This window comes from Abramis brama (genome assembly GCF_963993115.1).
Source record: "Abramis brama genome assembly, chromosome: 9".
Taxonomy (NCBI): Eukaryota; Metazoa; Chordata; class Actinopteri; order Cypriniformes; family Leuciscidae; genus Abramis; species Abramis brama.
Genome location: NC_139971.1, coordinates 3182767 through 3196107, shown reverse-complemented (window position 1 = coordinate 3196107; position 13341 = coordinate 3182767). Strand labels below are relative to the sequence as shown.

Genomic DNA, 13341 nt, shown 5'->3' with positions numbered 1-13341 from the left:
CATTCAGTTAGCAATATCAGGAAAAAAGCACTCTTGAAAATTCCCCCCAAAAATAATTTATTTTCATATAAATAACAGCAGATGGTACTTGTAATAAATTAGACAATAAATAGAAAGGCTCCATAGCTTGACGATGTCCTGCCGACTATACTTGTGTTACGCTGAGAGTTTATGATGCTGAGCGCTGGAACTGTTGTATAACGTCTTCAATATTAACCAAATTCCCAAATCTAGACTGAAAAAAAAAAAAAAAAACTACAGAATTATATATATATATAAAAAAAAATTGATATATCATGTAAAATGCTAAAAAACGAAATTGCTTCATCTAAACTATCGCCAACACCTTATAAAACGATAATCTCCATGAATTTCATATCAAATAAATAGTAAAAGATTGTGCTTCAGCGAGACAGAGAGAGATATTAACCTCTCGTCTTCAAGTGCAGTTTAGCTGCCAAACTCCGAAGAGCTGCTTTGTTGTGTTAAACGTGACCCTTGACCTCTGTGTGAAGGTTCTTCTGCTTTATAACAGCATCCCAGAGCCTTATCAGGAGCGCCGCCAAGGGAAGTTAGGATTATTCTAAGGGCCTTCGCACTTTTGGCCCCCAGAGATCGATTTTAGCCGCGTTTTCACCGAAATTACCCGGAACAATTTGTCCCAGGAACTGTTTTCCTCGCAGACCTGTTGCCGTGAAGATTAGGCAGTTAGTCTAGTGATGTAGGACTGAGCGCGACTTTACAGTTCCCGCTGGATTTCATCCGCTTAATTAAGCCTGAACCTCGTCGTCGGCCCATAAGTCGTATTTTTTAAACTCCATCGTTGATTTGAATAGACCTTATTCAGAGCAGCGCCACGAAAGCGAGGCTGTGAGGGATAGACTTGCCGTGTTTCCAATGGCATCCGCTGTAAAAAGCGGTATAAAGCTCCTAGATTACTTGCAATTTTCCACGGCTTATATTGTCGGGAGTTTTCTGTCAACTGAAATTTCTTGGAAAGATATTTTTCCAGTGTTTCATGATCAGAACAATCCCAAAACACATGAAATAACAGTACAACCCATTGAAGAGATGCATGTCTGTCCCTCACAGCCTCGCTGTCATTCCCATTTAAAATCAAAGATGGCGCTGTTGTGAATAAGGTCTATAGCAGACAACTGTTATTGCACGCAACGCAACAGAAGGTGGAAATAAAATGCTGCGTGTAGTCAACCAATCAACATGCGGCATGAACTCGACCAACCAATCAAATTGCGGCATGAACTCGACCGACCAATTAAAATGTGGAATGAACTCGACCGACCAATCAAAATGCGGAATGAACTCGACCAACCAATCAACATGCGGCATGAACTCGACCAACCAAATTGCGGCATGAACTCGACCAACCAATCAAAATGCGGAATGAACTCGACCAACCAATCAAAATCAGCATGTTCAGTGCCCAAGTCCCACCCACTGAACATGCTGATTGGTCGAGTTCATGCCGCATTTTGATTGGTTTGGTTTCGTGCAGTAACAGTTGTTTGCTATTCGAATCAGCAATAGAGTTTAAAAAATACGACCGATGGACCGATGACGAGGTTCAGGCTTTATTAAGCTTAAAGGTGCAGTCTGTAAGAATAACAACTAGTGGTCGAAATAGGTACTGCAGTCCAAATTCTAAATATCTGAGATCGTTGTTTCTCCCGCCTCCACAGACTTGACGGCGGGTCGCCAGTTTGAGCACACGCAATAGGAACGAGCGCATTGGACAATGAAAATTGGCAATGTTCAGCATCACACTGACCAAAACAAAAACAAACATTCCAGCCCGGAAACGCACGTTTCAAAGTAAAATAACTGGCTGTAGAAGTGTTTTTCAGATAAACGAGTGTGTGAACTTAGCATGTTTCCTCAATATATGCAAACATATTGAGGTATTGTTATGCTTTAATAGAGTTAGAAAGTTACATACAGCACCTTTAAATTAAGCGCGAACTGTGAAGTCGCGCGCAGTCCTACGTCACCGGACTAATTTGCCTAATCTTCACGGTACTTTAGATCGCGGTGGAAACACAGACAGCAACAGGTCTGGGGGAATAAGTCCCTGGGACAAATTGTTCCGGGTGGAAACGCGGCTTTATTACTGGAACGGGTGTAACGAGCCCATCCTCATATTCTTTCATAAGGCCCAAACTGTCTGTCAGCGCCCCTTCTCAGTCCACAGTGTGCGAGTCTAGATGTTGGCGTCCAGCATCTCCAGGAAGAGTTTGTGCATGGGCACGCGTCCCTGCGTGTGTATCCGGCTGAAGCAGCGAGCGGATCGGTGAGCCGTCTGTCGGAGCAGCGGGAGCGTCATGAGGAGTCTCCCGGCCCGGTGCGGCTCCGCCGGTCTCTGCGCGCTCTCGTACTCCTGAAGCGCCTCGTGGAGCCCGTCCTGGAAACACTGCACTGCGTCTGCGCACTCCACGTTCTCCGCGTCTGGAAGACAACCATCGGCAAGGTCACATACCACATCCGATTGAGTGTTAAACACTCTGTTGTGTTTGCTTAAATCTGCGCGACTCCCATTGTTAATGCTTAATGGACTAGCAGAGCACGGCTATTAGTCCAGTCATTTTAAGCCAAAATGGGGGTCAACCTTGAACCCCTAATCCTACCCCTCCCCCACAACTAATCCTAAACCTACCAATACTAGGGGGGTAATAATTTGGCAGGGGGTCGAAATTCGGCACAACACCGGCCCTCTGTCAAATTTTAAAACCCAGTGTGGCCCTTGAGCCAAAAAGTTTGCCCACCCCTGATCTAAACGGTGCATAGATCTGTTGTGGTATTTATGCAAATTAGCACATACGTAATTAGATTATGCACCGTTTGTCCATGTTAACAAACCATTTAAAAAAACTTGTAATACATTTTTTGTTTGTCTTGATGTAAGTAATCAACTCACTAATTTTCATGGTGATATCTAAAGGTTAAAATGTTTACCCTATTCACATGAAAAATAATGAATAGGCGTGTGAATAGGCTATATTTGGGTCTTTTTCAAAACTTCCCCTAATGGGATTCTTCGGGACTTTTTTTCCTTACTAGGGACATATTGAGGATACAAAATCAGTTGAGTTTGCTTCTGTTGCAATTTGTTCAACCTTTTTTCATAAAATGACTGGACTATTACGCTCTTCAGATCCTTCTGTGTCGAGAGCAAAAACAATAGTTTTCCCAGTCACATCTATTTGCCAAACCATCGGCAAGGTCATGTACGACATCCGATTGAGTGTTAAAGTCAAGTCACCTTTATTTATATAGCGCTTTTTACAATACAGAGTGTTTTAAAGCAGCTTTACAGAGATAACAGGAAAATAATGCAACACAATTTGTTTCCAGAAGAAAATAGCGTCACAGCTTAAGTAAGCTCAGTGATGGTTCATTTTTGTTGTAAAAAAGTTATTAATTTAGTTCATTTATATATTTATAGCCGCTCTCATCGTCCAGCTCAGTTCAGTTCTCATATAATAGTGTCAATGCAGGCACATCAATAATATTGTTTAATATTAAATTAAATGTCCCCAATTAAGCAAACCAAAAGACAAAAGTGAAAGAAGTGACAGAATGGAGGAAAACAAAAAACCTTTGGAGAAACCAGACTCAGTTCTCCTCTGGCCAACGAGCAAACAGAGTATGATTATGATTATGATTATTCAGGCAGCATTATAGGTCAGAAGTCTGGTTCAGTGCCGATGACACGGTGGCGACTCCTATTGTTGATGGACTAGCAGAACACAGAGCACGTCGATCTGCGTACGCTCTCCAGATCTTTCTGTGTCGAGAGCAAAATAGTTTCCCAGTGTTGTCCGACTCGAATCTGCCCTGTGGTCAGAGGCAAGCTGGGAGACACGGCTAATGGTTTATTGATCTGCGCTCCGCACGGCTAGATCCCTATTGATTGTTTTTGAGTCTGAGACTGGAAATGGGAACTAAAATGAAGTAGAATGAATTGCTATCAAACAAACTTGCAGATTTAGAGAGTTTAAGCAATCCCTGAACGCTTCTTAAGCAGCATCAATACAACCATAAACACACACACACACACACACACACACACACACACACACACACACACACACACACACACACACACACACACAGGTAATGAACACATAACCTCTTCATATATCCACTAGTCACACTTCTGACGTGCTGAATTTGTTTATACAGAACTTATAACTGTATATATAACCTTCTGATCTACAGACTTCGCTTCAGTGCTTGAAAATAGTTTTGTAAAATAATGTTATATTATAACGCTTTTCTATGAATATAGAAATGTAGTTTCGTATAACTATTATAATACTTTTATAACATGTATAATAATATAAATATTATAATAGTATATCATTTTTGTGTATTTTTATATATAACATAATAAAATAAAATATAACAGTTTTATTATTTATCTATAATTAGATAATTAGCTTTGTATAATGATATAAAATTATAATAATGCATTTCTATTAATATATATATGTATAGCGAGAGAGAGATTTCTATTATATATGTATATATAAAACTTAATGTAATAAAATATATATATTTTTTATAAAATTATTTAGTTGAGTTTAATAATATAATTAATATTTATGTATTTTATATATAATATAATATAACATAGTATAGCATTATTTTATGATAATACATAATAATGTAATTAATATTTTTGTATTGTATATAACTTTACTTGAATTATGTTTTATCTATAATTAGCTTTGTATTATATTTTATAATATTGAATTTATATACAGGTGAAACTCAAAAAATTAGAATATCGTGCAAAAGTTCATTTATTTCAGTAATTCAACTTAAAAGGTGAAACTAGTATATTATATAGACTCATTACATGCAAAGTGAGATATTTCAAGCCTTTATTTGTTATAATTTTGATGATTATGGCTTACAGCTTATGAAAACCCCAAATTCAAAATCTCAGAAATTTTGAAAATGTTCATAAGCTGTAAGCCATAATAACCATAAAAATTATAGGCTTGAAATATCTCACTTTGCATGTAATGAGTCTATATAATATATTAGTTTCACCTTTTAAGTTGAAATTATATCGGAAATTCAATATCGCTTTATCGATTAAATCGCTTTATATCGGAAGCATCTGTTGAAGTGTGTGTGTTATTGGTGCTGTATACCTGAGTTGGCCAGAGCCATGGCTTTGAGCGCGAGCATCTCCTCCTGGCTCAGGCTCATCTGCTGGTACCTGAGGGTCAGGTGTCTGAGAGCCGTGTAGAGATCCTGCAGTCCCGCGGCTCGGCTCTGGCTCTCGCTCAGGCGGAGGTTCTCCGCGAACTGAAGCTCGTCGGCCGAGGCCTGAGATCTCCAAACCACGTTCAGGACCAGCGTCTCCATCCAGCCGCTCTGGAGCAAAGCCATCTGATCCACCAGAGACAGGCCGGAGAACCCTGGAGCGGAGAGAGCTGGCTTTACAGGGGTGTATCCGGCTTCAGACAGACACTGCCACATACAATTCAAGCACTACTTTCTTGGGTTTAAAGGACTTCTTGTTAAATAATATCTTTATTATCTTTCAAATTCTAAAAATGGTGAATGGATAAATAAAAATAACAAATAAAGTGCAGCGGATGCAATGACTGTGGTAACTTTAACCATTGAAAGGACACTATGACAAAGATATCGCTTTCTTATTCAAACTGATTTTTTATAAAACGGATAGTTCCGGTCCTTGATTCTGATTGGTTGAGCCACGTTCGAAGCCGTTGTAAATTACTCAACAAACACACACACCTGTGACCGCATGTGTTGCTTAGCAACCTCTTTGGAACTACATTTCTTGGCGGAGGAATAAATGTGTTATAACGTGATATTTTTTGTTGCTGGTGTTTATTTTATGAATAAAATAAATGGAGTAACCGTTTTATAAAAGCATGAAGCCTTGTTTTAGCTGTTCTAAATTCACTGTAAAACACGGATTTGCGGGGATTATTGCTTTATTTTCTCATGAATATATGATTGACCTGAAGAATGAAAAGCTGTATCATATACTTGGATATTTATATGAGCAACATCACACTCATAGACATGTGAAATGGCTCTATATATCAATATATATTCTTTCAATAATTCAAGCACTTTTAAAGTACCTTCTAAGTAAATATGACTGTTTTCAAGGATTTTCCAGGACTTAAATTTCATAAAAGCCAAACTCAAGCCCTTTAAGAAACCTTGTACGAACCCTGATATATTGAGCTCAACAACATCTAAATGTGTACCTGGTATGTGTTTAGCCCAGCCAATCATCACCAGGAGCTCCCTGTTTAAAAGGTCACATAAGGTCATCAGTGTTTTAAGGTCACTGTCAGGGGTCGCGGGGTCAGGGGTGGCTCGCAGAGGAGCCGGCTCACACACCAGAAGCTGAGAGATCACTTTGTTTCCTGGAAAGGAAAAGATGATGCTTTATTGATGAAGTTAAACCCTTAATCATGTTCAATCCTCAACCACACATAATCCACTGACGTTGTTAATGTTAAAGATGTAAAAGTGGTTAGCAAAGGCTATTGTAATGAATGTTGAGACTCACTGATTGGTTTGCTCGGATGTGTGTAAGGTGTTTTGGTGAAGAGAGAAAGTGCTGAGTCGGCTCTGCGCTTGTACTTCTGTCGGCCTCCTCTCACGCGGTCCATGCGCACACCTGAACAGGTACGGGCAAACAACACCCTGTTTAAGCCAAATCAATAGTTCTACTTGTTTATTATTCTTGTCAAGACACCTTTGCTAAAAAATAAAAAGACATGCTTCCATCAAAAGTTGCAAATTTAAATATTACATAAAACATTTGCGATTAAAGCAGCGTTTCCATCTCATGTGTTCAAGAGAACAAAAACCGTCCTGTGAAATTGGCACAAAATATCTGGAATGAAAATGTTTGCTGCAATCGGGCAAGATCTGCATGATATCGCAATAAAGCTGTCATGGTCTCTAGCGTCCGGATGCTGGTGTTCGGGAACACAATCGTGTGAGACGCTTCTGGAGGGAATTAAACCGAATCATCCTGATCACACACTTCGACTCCGGCGTTTCAGAACCACCAAACCAACATCTGAGATGCTGCGATGCGATTGGTCCGCTGGTTCGTCCGGTTATCCAATCACAGCCTCTGCTGAGGCAAAGTCACGGGAGTTTGTGTTGCGCATCCAGGGATTTATTCGGTAAATGTGTTTATGTGCCTTGCGTTTTTTATGCGCATTTTCTGAATTTATGCATCCAGAGTTTGTTTATGCGATATCCCAAAATGCAAATATAAATAGGTGGACAGAAACATACAAATCTGGGAGTGAACATCAAATTTTAATCTGAAAAAAAAAATTGCATATGCAAAACAAAGAAACCTCATTCCATAAAATGAAGAATAATTTAAGATTGTGTTCAATTTCAATATGAGCAGTAACACTTTATTTATTAACAACTGCATTAGTTGACATGAAAAACAATGAAAATGACTTATAAAGCATTTATTAATCTTAGTTAATATTTATTTATTATTAAAATCCAAAGTTGCATTTGTTAACATTATTTAATGAACCTGAGCTAATATGAACAAACAATCAACAGCTGTATTTAATTTACCAACGTGAATAATTATTAAATACTGTAACTAATGTAGTTAATGTTAACTAATGGAGCCTTAATGTAAAATATTTTCATATAAGCACATTTGCTAAATATTCACTCAGGTTATTTTGCTGCAAATATCTTTTGAAATATTGCATAACAAAATGAGCTTTCTTGCAACGCCAAGGTCATGGGTTCGATTCCCAGGGAAAGCAAGAATTGTTAAGAATGTCGATGTTTGGATAAAAGCGTCTGCCAAATGCATAAATGTAAATGTAAATGCAAAGCACACATCTAAAGCTAAAATAAAAGTCATTGTTCAAATCTATCCGACTCATGTTGGACTGACCCTCTCTCATCATGCCGGCACGCAGGCACTTCTGGAAACGACAGGCTTGGCAAGACTTCCTCCGTCTCTTGGTGATCTCACAGTCATTCACCACAGGACAACTGTACTCGATGTTTCCTGAAACAACAACACATCAAACTCTCGTTATATTCTGCATAGTGCTGGACAAAGCTTTCTTCTGTGGCTCTGAATACTTCTACAGCAATCTACTTCTCTTCAGGACACGCCGTTAGTGGATCGTCAATAAAAAGCACAACACTGAGAGCTGTAACACTCGCTGAGTGAGATTATATATATTTGTTTAATCAAACATAAAGTCCACGCTTCACAAGCTGAGCTTTCACACAGAAATCCATAGGAGTCCAGACAGAGCTCAACTATTGATTTGCACTGCCTCATAATTTAATAATCATAGCAAGAAGTAGAAAGTTTGTGTTTTCCCAGAGGCGAGTGTATTGACGACTGATCAACACCCATTAAAGCCAGAGAAGCAAATCCTGCATTTTTTCCCCCCATTTCCACAGTTAAGTATGATCAATAGATGTGTGTAAAACACAACACTGGACAAGACTCTGTGTGATTAGAGCATCCATTATGTGATTGAACACTTTATCAATATATTGATATGTTAACACACACACACACACACTGCTTACACTTGTGCTCTGTCTGCCCAAGGCCAAAGCCAATACAATCATCCATCTGTCAGAAGCCTAATTATATACAGTTGTGTTCAAAATAATAGCAGTCCAACATCACCAACCGGATCAATCACTGTTGTTGGTAGAAATTATATTTCTACATGGCAAATTATGTATTAGTAGGTGTAGTAGAGTAATAGAAAAACAACAGTCACGACAGCCATGACATGCATAATGCTGATTCTGTGTAACTGAATCATTCATTGAAAGGGTCGCAGTGTGGAGTTCAATTAGTGAGGTTATTCAAACTGGTGTCAAACAAGTGGCCCTTATTTCAGGACGAAGGCCGTACTGGACTGGACATGCTGGTTATAGTGCATTTCTCTCTGAAAATCTGAGTAAAATGGGCCGTTCCAGACATTGTTCAGAAGAACAGCGATTATAAAGTTGACTGGAGAGGGGAAAACATATAAAGTAGTGCAGAAAATGCTAGGCGGCTCAGCTAAAATGATATCATGTGCTTTGAAATGGCAACCCAAAACCAGAAAGACGTGGAAGAAAACTGGATCGAAGAATAGCCAAAGTGGCAAAGACTTGGACAATGATCAGCTCCAGGGTGAGCGAAGGAGATCTGACCCGTGAGCACTGGAACAACGAGAAGACGCATCTGTGAAGCCAAGCTATCGGCAAGAAGTCCCATTGTTGGAAATACGACGTGCTGAAGAGGGGACAGTTTGCCAAAGAACACACTGACTGGCCTAAAGAGTTTTGTGGACTGATGAAAGCAAGACTGTTGTTCAGACGACCCCAAACACTGATGTCCAGCCACAGTACACTGAAGAGTGACGCATGGTGGCACGAGCATCATCATATGGGGATGCTTCTCTTACTGTTGGGCCTATTTATCGTATACAACGCGATGAGTACATCAACATACTGAAAGACGTCATGTTGCCTTATGCCGAAGAGGAAATGCCCTTGAGACGGGAGTTTCCACAAGACAACGACCCCAAACACACCATAAGAGCGCAGCATCTCGTTCCAGACCAACGAGAGTAACGTTATGGAGTGGCCAGCCCAATCCCGGACCCTAATCCAGTAGAGGACTTGTGGAGTGACATCACAAATTATGTTTTTTAAGGCAAAACCATGAAATGCAGAGGAACTGTGGTCTAATGCAGTCGTCCTGGGCTGGAATACAGGAGCTGGCCGACTCCATGAGGAGCAGAGAGCAGAAACTGAGCTTACACAACTAAACATTAGTTCAGGGATTCACAAGAAAGCTAAATCTTCAAGCATTTTCAATTTATACAGTAAATGTTTGACTTGGTAAAGAAAAATGCAGACACTGCTATTTTTTTTTTTTTTTGAACAGCCTAATATTCCCTTTTCTTCCCTTTCTATTAAGTAATAACAAATTTGATAATTTTTTCTTCATTTTTTGATTTCAAAATAGAAGTGAAGTGTTCCCAATGCATTTGCGTGTATTGAAATAAAAGCTATTATAAGGATTTTGAGCTTTACTCACTGTAAAATAAAATGTTACCTTATTTAAAACCATCCTAAATAACCAAAACCATGTCAAATGTGTTGAGCACGGCGTCTGAGGTGCTTTGATTAAAACAGCACACTGAGTCTTCACACACCAATCAATGTCAGACAGATAGTTAACTCGTGTGATATTGATCATTGCATGTATTCATTAACAGCATAAGCCCCTCTCTCACACACTCCAGCACTCATTTTCATTATTAAGTTATTAACATCATGCATTCTCATATAAGTTCATACTGACTTTTATGGTTTTGTGAATATAGTAAAATGTTAGTAACACTTTATTTTACAGTGTCATTGTTACATGTTACATGTAGTTACTATAGTAATAACTATAAATTATGCATAATTACATGCAACTAACCCGGATTAGGATTTGGTTGAGGGTTAGTTGCATGTAATTATGCATAATTTACTTTTATTTATGTTGCATAGGCCTACATGTAACATATGTAACAATGACACTGTAAAATAAAGTGCAACCAAAATGTTTTTTTTTTTTTTTTTTGTGACAGCTGTGTTTGAATGGTTCTTTTGAAGAAGAATTAACATTATGCACACTCATATAAGTTCATACTGACTTTTATTAGTCTTGTGAATATGATAATGTTTTGTGGCGGTTGTGCTCACCTTGAATGGTTCTTTTGAAGAAGGCCTTGCACGCCTCGCACGACGCCACGCCGTAGTGGTACCCGGACGCGAAGTCTCCGCACACCAGACACAGGCGCTTGGGCCCGGGGTTCAGCGAGGGGATGAAGTCGCTGAGGAGAGACTCTGTGTGTCCCGTCGGGTGGAAGAGAGCCGGGGCGCTGGTGCTGGAGATGGAGCTGGAGCTCACCGGGGAGTCCGGGTGCAGAGACGGGTTGCGGGAGAACACGCTGTAGCCGCTGCTGTCCGACGCGCTCCCGGGGCTGAACGGGGTCGCGCTGCTGTCCAGGCCGAACGAGGGGCTCAGCGGGTCGGCTTTGAGCGGCGCATCGGTCGGGGATGGCGGGTCATCAGAGGTGGACGGATCCAAGAGGCTGACAAGGATGGAGTGAGTTTAAAGTGTTAGTTTGGAACTACATTTGGTTACACTTTATTTTAAGGTGTCATTGTTACAGTGTAATTATATATTTAAGCACTCAGTAATATTAAGCAACTACATACTGTAGGGTTAGGGTAGGATCAAGATTTGGTTGAGGGTTAGTTGCATGTAATTATGCATAATTTACTGTTATTACTACAATATGTAACAATGACACTGTAAAATAAAGTGTTACCGTCAGATAAATGACCGAGGCTAGAGAGGTATAGAATATTGGTAACACTTTATTTTAGTGTCCTTGTTGCACGTTACATACTATAGTAATAACTACAAATTATGCATACGTATATGCAACTAACCCTAAAACAAAACCCTAACCCTAGAGTAAGGACACTTAAATGTATAATTACAGTGTAACAAGGACACGGTTACACTTTATTTTAAGGTGTTCAAGTTACTTTGTGATTATAGATTTAAGGTCTGAATATTAATAATTAACTACATGTACTTACTATAGAGTTAGGATTAGGGTTTGGTTTAGAGTTAATTGTATTATGCATCATTAATTACTACAGTAACTACATGCAACATGTGCAACAAGTACACTGTAAAATAGTGTTACTAAAGTGTAACCAAAATATTTTACAGTATTAGTCATCATTGACTATCATGACACACTTCGTAAATGAATGTTGTGCCACTTTGTATATATATATATATCAGACTGGCACAACAGTGTGTAAATGAATAAGGAATTATGCCAACTGAATTAATTAAACAACTGAATTATGCCAAAACATGCATAAAGGATGCATCAATTCTAGTCAGTACAAAATTATTAGAAATGAATTATTGCACAGCTAACATCATCATGCCAGTATACAGTAACGATACATTTCACAGCAAATAATTGTCATAAGCATTGCATAGTGATTGTATGATACCTAATGACAAATGAAGCTTTATTTACATATTTGTAATGACATGCAATGTTCAAACGGCACACCACAAACATTTCAGCCCATTAAAACAGTAAACTGAAGCTTAATTACTGCCATTTTACAGTTAAATCAGAGTTGCAAAAGTGGTAAAGCTGCACGTTAATTTCACTTGAAATTACTATGAAAATGCTAAAAAGAAGAAATGTAGATGAAACTCAACTTATGCTGAAATGATGGTGACAGTTATAAGCATTATTACTGTGACGTAAATCACACGTAAACAAAGATAATAATGAAACATTTTCTACAGTGTCGCAGGTTTAAAGAGACATTTCAGTTTGGAACAATGATAGTCCCACACTTACTTGTGCTGGTTTAGAAACTGGAAGTTCTCACTCAGGCAAAACTCCTTCAGGTCCATCACTATTTTCCCCAGGGATTGTGCGTTTGAAGCGTCTGTGAGCGAGATCTGAACCGGATGAGACTGAGAGAGACTGAACAGGACCTCAGGGGGAGCAGGTTTATTTAAGTGATGCTCGGGCTGGGAGGAGTCAAGCTGTCTAATCCAGATGCATGCTGATTAAAACCCTATTGATGGGTTCTCATAACTGACAGGTCAAATCCTCGAAAACGACAAGCAGGCCAACTGCAAATCACTCCATCAAGGCCAGTTGTTCTGCAAAACAACATATGTACAGGATGCCTTCTAACGGAGAGTTCTTTAGATGCAATCATGAAAGCAGTGATTGCACATTTTCATCATTTTTAGTCCACTGAAGTTTTCAGATACTCAGTGTTGTGTGTAAATACATATAAAGACATTCCTTCTCTGCAGTTGACTGCAAACACCAACAAACCACTCCCGCAACATCAAGTCTGCTTCATTTCCCTGTTTCCACTGTTGACCCTCAAAACAGCCGCTAATGTGAGCTCTCCGACTGGAATTACAGGATCTCTGAGGGGTTTAGTCCAATCACACGCCACTCCATTCATTGATTGAATTCAGTCCACGTCGGTGTGAAGTTAAGGAGAGAATATTTCAGCTAATTCAGCTACTGCAATAAAACCTTTAAGTTCAATTATTGGTAACACTTTGTTTTGCAGTTACACATGTTAAATGTAGTTACTGTAGTAATACATATAAATTATGCGTAATTACATGCAACTAACTCTAAACCAAACCCGGTAACACTTTATTTTACAGTGTCATTG

General features: G+C 39.1%; 1 protein-coding gene across 1 annotated transcript; it reads right to left on the bottom strand.

Moving 5' to 3' along the window:
* Positions 1 to 40: 40 nt before the first annotated feature.
* esrrd (estrogen-related receptor delta) lies at positions 41 to 12623 on the bottom strand. The gene is made up of 7 exons (XM_084124503.1): positions 12495 to 12623; positions 10792 to 11183; positions 7967 to 8083; positions 6587 to 6697; positions 6279 to 6440; positions 5181 to 5450; positions 41 to 2463 (listed from the first exon to the last, which is right to left on the bottom strand). Exons 1-7 carry the CDS (start codon positions 12548 to 12550, stop codon positions 2219 to 2221), a joined length of 1353 nt encoding a protein of 450 aa, XP_083980629.1. The 5' UTR covers positions 12551 to 12623; the 3' UTR covers positions 41 to 2218.
* Between the last annotated feature and the right edge of the window lie 718 nt (positions 12624 to 13341).

What these genes read in the sequence shown, in the direction of transcription:
- esrrd (XM_084124503.1), bottom strand. Translation starts at nt 12,550, where the DNA reads ATGGACCTGAAGGAGTTTTGCCTGAGTGAGAACTTCCAGTTTCTAAAC. An exon ending in CAGTTTCTAAACCAGCACAA is followed by an intron (nt 11,184 to 12,494) that starts GTAAGTGTGGGA and finishes CATCCTTGTCAG; the next exon opens with CCTCTTGGATCCGTCCACCT. An exon ending in ACATCCGAGCAAACCAATCA is followed by an intron (nt 6,441 to 6,586) that starts GTGAGTCTCAAC and finishes TTTCCTTTCCAG; the next exon opens with GAAACAAAGTGATCTCTCAG.